Raw genomic sequence first — 7,500 nt, forward strand, 5'->3', positions numbered from 1 at the left:
TGCAGAACAATCTGGAATAATATGAAACAATGCAACAGTCCCCTCTATGCAGCCTGAACTTGTTTAGGATATTAAATCTTTGTGACACCGTGTCAAGTTAAAAAGAACTTCACATTTTCAAAAACGCATGCCGAGACACTTGCACTCCGTTTCATTCTTTGGGCTGCATCTAGATTGTTTTTAGCGCAGGTGTCTTGACATGCGTTTTCGAAAATGTGAAATTCTTTTTGACTTGGCACAGTGTTTAGAAAGTGGCGGTTCTGCGCGAGACGCTGAAGAAACAGCGAGACGCGGTGCAACAGTCAAAGACATTCGTCCAGCATGTGTTTACATAGGAAAACAATGGGAAAACAGAACAGATGCGTGCAAAAACACATTCGGTGTGAACAGCCCCTAACTCGTCTGTTCGCGTGTGTCTGTAAGTGAGAGGGCGTGCACGAAACAAGTTAGGAACAAACCCGTCGGGCCCAGGTCGGGTTGCAGACCTCTAGTGCGTAGCCTTGATTACACTTACAAAACAGTACACCATAGTACAGTGATGGTAATACCAGGATGCTTTGATATATATATACCATGTACTGAATGATTACCGTAGTCATATATTATGACATTCAAGGTGCTTGAAAGAATATAATGGCCATGGTTTGTTTTTGGTTTGTTGGGTGGGTGAAGCATTCACTGACACTCTTTACAAGAAAGTTGAGTTTTACATTTCTGATGAACATGTGGGGCTTGCCAGGGCATTGCTATGTGGTTGCTAAGGTGTTTTGAGTGTTTTTAGTCTGTTGCTATGCAGTTGCTAGGGTGACCTGGGTGGTTGCTAAGGCATTGTTAGAGTGTTGTTGATGGTTGCTAGGTGTTTGCTCACTGGCTTAATACTAGTCCCTCCTTCAATATAAGTCTATGGGATTTTTTCAGGTGAAAATGTTAAGTGTAACAGCACACGTCTCCTCAAAACACATGATTTGAGGGGTGACTATCAGTAATAGTAACAAGGATGCTGGACTACTAATAAACAATCTCTAACTGTAAAATGGAATGTTTTAATACTTTTTTAAGCTCAACATGACTTTGGCCAGCAGTCAAAACACTTTTGATTTGTGATTGTTATAAATAAGGTCGGTTCTGTTCTTTGGGTCACAGAGTCACACAGATGCAACATTTCACATTCAGATTTTGTGATGGCATTCTGACCAGCAGATGCACCCGAGACAGGATTAATGAAGCGTTTCACGTTGTATATACGAGCGGTGAAGTTCACGGCCACTCCAGAAGACAACAAACAATGCACGAGGAGGAGAGGCTGATTCTCTCATGACCTTTAGGAGCCGAGGTCACAGCTCCCCCCTCATTAATGACACCCAGAGGGGAGGTGAATTTATCCCATATTTACCACTGAAGATGGGCTGCTATTGTGAGGAGGAGAATACAGCTGCAGCTTTAGACATTACTAAGTGAATTTAGAGCACACCCCCAAACCAAACGATTTATAGAAGTACTTGTGTAGCTAAGAAATGTTCTGTGCATTTTGACTCAAGTGCTAGGACATTTAGGAAAATGTTACAAAAAAACTGATGCTCTTATAACATCTTGCACATAGAAATTGTATATAGAACCTTGATAACAGTGAATGTTACAGAAACATGAGGGTTTCAGGGCTGATCCAACACAAAATGATTCCTGTAGGCACAGATTCTGTTTTCACATTGTCTGCTCTGAGTATGGAGGGAAATCTGTGGATTTCTGTTGAATGGATTTAGCATGAACATGGTAAAATGTGTTAAACTGAGCTGAGAGTACTACGCTCTTATTGGCAGCTGAAAGCATTGTCAAATTTGCCACATAAATTAACAAACATTCAAGCGGAGCGGGATGTGTACAAGTTTGTGCACGATGGCCGTTCAAATTGTGCAGAAAGCTGCAGAGCTTCATGTGGGAACAATCATAGTCACAAACTACCCCTTAGGAACCCCTTAGAAGGCATGGAGGGAATTTATTTTCTAAAATAGTTCCCTCGCAATCACTGTATTTAGGGCTGTCACGATTATGGCTGACAATTAATTGTCAAACAAAAAATAGTGATTATGATGATTAATTGTCTGTTTTAGGGCTATGCTGATTAGTTGTCTCGTTTTGGGCTTTCACGATTAATTATCATATAAATTGTCATATTTCTCAGGGCTCCAGACTGTGACAAAAATAAAAATAATTGATTGCGACAATAACAAATAATGTTTTAAATATAAAATATGTCTCTCTTTTTTTGTCAACTTTAGTTTTGGTAAATTTTACATTTACAGTTTTTTAAAACTCGATATTTAAAAAAAAAAAAAAAAATGATAAAATAGATTTTTTTTTATATTTTTATTACATTTATTTTATATACTATTCTTTTATATTATATTATGCAATAGTAAAATATTTTTGTCCTAATTTCTGCACTTTCACACGTTATTTTAATGCTAACGAGCCCTTATTTCGAGATTTCGTTTCATCATTTCATCACTCCAAACGTGCCGTTAATGGCATTTAAGTATTTGCTTAAAATGTCCTTATTTGGGCATTAAAATGCATGGTTTTACTACAGTAATCCTAGTTCAACTATAATAGCCTATTTATAGTAGAACCACAGTAAACAGAATTTGCCGTGGTTGTACTACAGTAACCATATTTTAAACATAATATGGTTTTGTAGTAAAACCATAATAATAAAACAGGAAAACCAAAACTATGGTAATAAAATCATAATTCTTCTGCCAAAACAACAACAACAACAAAACATGGTTGCTGCACGTTACTGCAGTTTTACTATAGTGAGACCATGCTTAATTTTCATAAGGGCTGTTTGTATGTTTTGTTTGGTACCAGCCTGGGTTTTAAAAACCATGGTAAATGTACCACAAATTAACCATGGTGTTACTATAGTATGGTTAGGATTTGTATTATCATGTTACTATGGTTTTACTACAAATACCGTAGTATGCTGTGCGATTTAATCCCAATAAAATCCCAATATGAGTCAGAATGCAGCGTGCAAAAATGGTGCCAGTGAGAGAACGGAAACCAGGAAGATGAATAAAGACAAACGGGGAAAAAAAGGCATATAGAATTAACCAATGCTCTGGTATATCATTTGTGTAAAGATACTATGTTCCTCAGAAGTTTTTGTACACTGAAATGCATTTTCGAATGTAAAATGTGTGAATAAGGAAAAACATTTGCCAAAATTGCAATTAAAACCCAAAAAATGTGATGTTTTTTTTTTGGTCCATATTGCACAGTCCTAACGGTTACTTTAGTAAAAAACAACGTTCATTTTTGTAATAAAGCTATTGCGAGGGAATGCAAAACTCATTGTGAGTGAACACAAAACTATTTCAGTAAATAAATTCCTTTCCTGTCTTCTAAGGGGCTCTTTAGATTTCAGAATGAACATTTCCTACTTTGATAAAGCTGGTTGGTAGATTGTGGCCCACGTGAACTGTATCAGCTAAACTCTCTGTTGGAGAGACCTCTGTGCTGTTTGAATTGAGACATGATTGTGAGAATAAAGTTTGTCAGATGTGAGGAGACCCGTCATAGGGATGTTCTGCTCCTGAGGTCAGATCTGGACTCTTGAGAGGGGATGAAGAGGTCCGACTGTCGTCTGTCGGTGCTGATGCAGGAGTCTGGATTTTACGTGCGAGCGCGTTCAAGTTCAAGTGTGACTCGTGTGTTTGGCAGCTGCGAGGGGGATGTTGATTTGAGTGATGGTGTGGCATGGGAAAGTCACCCTTGGAGTGCCATGGGGCGGAGGAGGGGCAGATGGCTCTTCAGAGTGGGGCAGGAGTGATGGGACACTGGGGCAGTTATGGAGGGTGTATATTTTAGGGGGTGTGGTGGGGCTGCATTGTGTGGCTGATGGGGGGTTTTGTGTGTGTGCTGTTAAAAGAGCCATCAATCACACTTTAGAAAGTCAAGTTTAAGTTCAGCCCAGATGAATCGCCTCTCTTTGAGCTGCTTTACGTCCAAAACAGCCAGTGAAACCAGATCACAACACCAGGTCCACATCAGAACATAATTTTCAGCTCTCAGAAATAATTTTACTTCCAGTCATTACTTTTACTTTTCCAGACATGAATGATCCCTCAAATCATGTGTTGTTGAGGAGAGGTGTGCTCTTACTTTACTAAGAGATCAAACTTACCATTTACACCTGAAAAAACCCCATAGACTTGCATTGATCTCATAGACATTCAGATCTAGAGAGCAAAGTATCACAGAGACTCTTTTCATTTGATCCAGTAAACAAACACCCTGTTGCATTGAGTTATAGATCACCCAAAACACCCTAGCATTGTGGCAGTAAGTTAAACTAGTTTAAGATGGTTTGCTGGTCTGATCCGGCTACTAAACTAGGTAGGCTGGTCTGGTTTGGTTGTTGAGTCTAATTTTATTTGCTGACTGCGTTATGCTGTTATATGGGCCACAGAAGTTCTCTTCCATCAGGGTTTCAACATCCCTCATAATGCACCTTCTCATCACCATCTTCATCTTCATCCTCACAAGCATTATTCGTAAACATCATTCCTCGCAGATTAATCAGCTATTTGTTCTTTATTCCATACCATCATATTTTCCCCTTACTGTCCTGCAGGTTTTGGCGGAGCTTCAGAGTTGGCATTCATCAAAGAACCCAGTGATGTCATTGCCGTGAGGGACCGCCCCCTCATGCTGGACTGTCAGGTGGAGGGGGAGGGGCCAATCATGATTACCTGGCGACGGAACGGCGTTCCCATACCTCTCGGAGTGCGAGCGGCCGTGCTGGATAACGGGACGCTCCTGATCCTAAACTTCCAGAAACGGCGTGACGGTGACGAGAGTGGCGCGGGCGAGTACGAGTGTGCGGCGCAGAACCGATACGGGCTGATCATTAGTCGCAAAGCACACGTGCAGCTTGCATGTGAGTCATGCAAACACTCATGAAACACAAAGACAAAAAGACTCTCCTTTCAGAGATTAAATGGACACTTCAAAAAGTGTGAAATGCAAACATTTCTCATAATGTTCTCCAAAGAGCACATGATCTGATTTATGCTTTCCACATTCATTTAATAGTTACTGTATGCCAACCATTGACTCAGGAATTTCAGGAGAAACATCGGAGACAAAGTTGATGCTTAAAGAAATATAACTGAGAGCTCCATTAAGTCTCCTGAGCTGTGAAAACCTTTGAGCAATAATTGTCTGATTGGGATGAGGTTTCCATGGATGTGTTCTCTCTGTGTGAAACATGTCTGTTGAGATTGATCACTTTTAATTGGCTGTTCCTGTGGTGATGTCAGATGTGTTGGAGAAGCATCTACATACACATTGATGGGATACTGAATATGTCTCGCTGTCTTCTCTCTCTCAGCACTACCGAAGTTCCACATGCACCCAGAGTCCATGAGTGTGGATGAAGGTGGCGTCGCCCGTTTTTACTGCGCGGTCAGCGGCGTACCGGAGGCCAACATCACCTGGGAGCGAAACAGAACCACACTCAATGCCGATGATAACAGGTTAAACTCACTCAGACAAACTAAAAGAAAGCCCACAATTTATAATGTTTCACAAGTGCACCATGCATTCTCAACTTTGCCACAACAGGCGCTATAATAACATTACTGTAAACGGTTGTCTTGTACAGTTATTTTTATCCTGGTCAACTACTGTTATGATGGAGAAACAAAGTTGGTTTAATGGCACAAATTTTTGAAGTTAACTCTATCGCCCCCTTGTGTACTGAGGTTTGTTGCCACCAGAGTAACGCAATAATGCATGTGAAGTATGAACAACAGGTTTCTGGTCCTCTGTGGTTTACTCTTTTAAACTGATATCGTGCCTGAGTTTGACTTCTCTGTGTGTATTCAGGTACACACTCCTGCCCAACGGCATTCTGCACATCACTGGAGTGCGTCGAGCTGACAGCGGCACGTACAGATGTGTCGCTAAAAACATCGCAAACACTCGCTACAGTCATGAGGCACAACTGTCAGTCACAGGTAAAGACGAACCGCTTCCTTCCATATTATTACAAGAATGTTACCTCTGAACATATCTGAATTATCCATCTCTCTCTTTGTCAATTTTAATTTTAGTGTGCTTTTTTTGGCTTGAAACAATTATATTGCTTTATTGCCAAAGTCTTAGCAGCATATCTGTATTCAATAAGAAATTGTGCAAATTAAAATAATAATAATAATAATAATAATATATTTTATTTCATACATCAAGCGCAACTCAAAGTGCTTCATATTTCAGAAATTAAGTCAAAGAAACTGACTGCATTAAAATAAATATTAGTATTAATAAGTATTAAAAATTAGAAGTAGCAAAACTAAATTAAAAATTAAAATTAAAATGAATATTAAAACAATAAAAAAAGCAAAACATTCATTTTGACAAAAGTTAATAAAAAATTTATAAATAAAATAAGATAAAAACAATCACACATACATAGTGTATATACATATTAACCAATAAATGCTAAAAATTCAAATGTGAATAAACAAGTATTCTTTAAAAAAAATAAATAAATAATAATAAATGTATCCCCTTTTCTCCCAATGTTGGAATGCCCAATTCCCACTACTTAGCAGGTTCTCGTGGTGGCATAGTGACAATCCGGGTGGTGGAGGACGAAGTCTCAGTTGCCTACGCTTCTGAGACCGTCAATCCGTGCATCTTATCACGTGACTCATTGTGCATGACACCACGGAGACTCACAGCATGTGGAGACTCATGCTACTCTCCACGATCCACACACAACTTACCACACGCCCCATTGAGAGCGAGAACCACTAATCACGACCACGAGGAGGTTACCCCATGTGACTCTACCCTCCCTAGCAACCGGGCCAATTTGGTTGCTTAGGAGACCTGACTGGAGTCACTGATAGTCAGCGTCAATACTCGCTGAGATACCCAGGCATAAACAAGTATTCACAAATAAAATGTCACTAGTGTAAAATGAAATGAAGTAACAGTACAGAGTTGACTAAGAAAGTGCTATAGCAAATAATAACTTTTTTACAGTACCTATTAACAATATAGCACAATGCTCGACAAAACATAAAATGTTCAATATATACAGAACACATTCAATATATAACACAACACATTCACATATTGGTATAAATGCCAGTCTATAAAAATGTGTGTTTAGACAAGACTTACAGTAAATACAGACACAGGTTCAGCAGATCTCATATCACATAATTGTGGGGTCTAATAATGTAGATACTTTATTATCTTTAGTTTTGCATTTGGGTCTTGAAACAGTCACACAGTTCACAACAGGAAGTTCTAAAACATCTGCTAAATAGAAATTGGTAATCAATTCGAAGAAGCTAGAAGTCGAGCAATACGACTGGGAAGCCAAGTTTGTGTCAAAGTGCAGCTGCAGCATTTTGTACTAATTATAAACAAATGTAATTAAAAAGGAATAAATGAAAGAAGTCACATGACTCTCTGTCTGTG

General features: G+C 39.2%; 1 protein-coding gene across 1 annotated transcript in view; it reads left to right on the forward strand.

Moving 5' to 3' along the window:
• Positions 1-7,500, forward strand: part of LOC127453108 (immunoglobulin superfamily DCC subclass member 3-like) — a 33,007-nt gene that overhangs the window by 4,955 nt on the left and 20,552 nt on the right. Inside the window, exons 2-4 of the mRNA XM_051719217.1 lie at positions 4,637-4,942; positions 5,396-5,540; positions 5,893-6,023. Of these exons, the coding sequence (XP_051575177.1) occupies positions 4,637-4,942; positions 5,396-5,540; positions 5,893-6,023 (582 nt within the window). The remainder of the gene's footprint in view (positions 1-4,636; positions 4,943-5,395; positions 5,541-5,892; positions 6,024-7,500) is intronic.

The sequence above is a fragment of the Myxocyprinus asiaticus genome, chromosome 15 (genome assembly GCF_019703515.2).
Source record: "Myxocyprinus asiaticus isolate MX2 ecotype Aquarium Trade chromosome 15, UBuf_Myxa_2, whole genome shotgun sequence".
NCBI lineage: Eukaryota > Metazoa > Chordata > Actinopteri > Cypriniformes > Catostomidae > Myxocyprinus > Myxocyprinus asiaticus.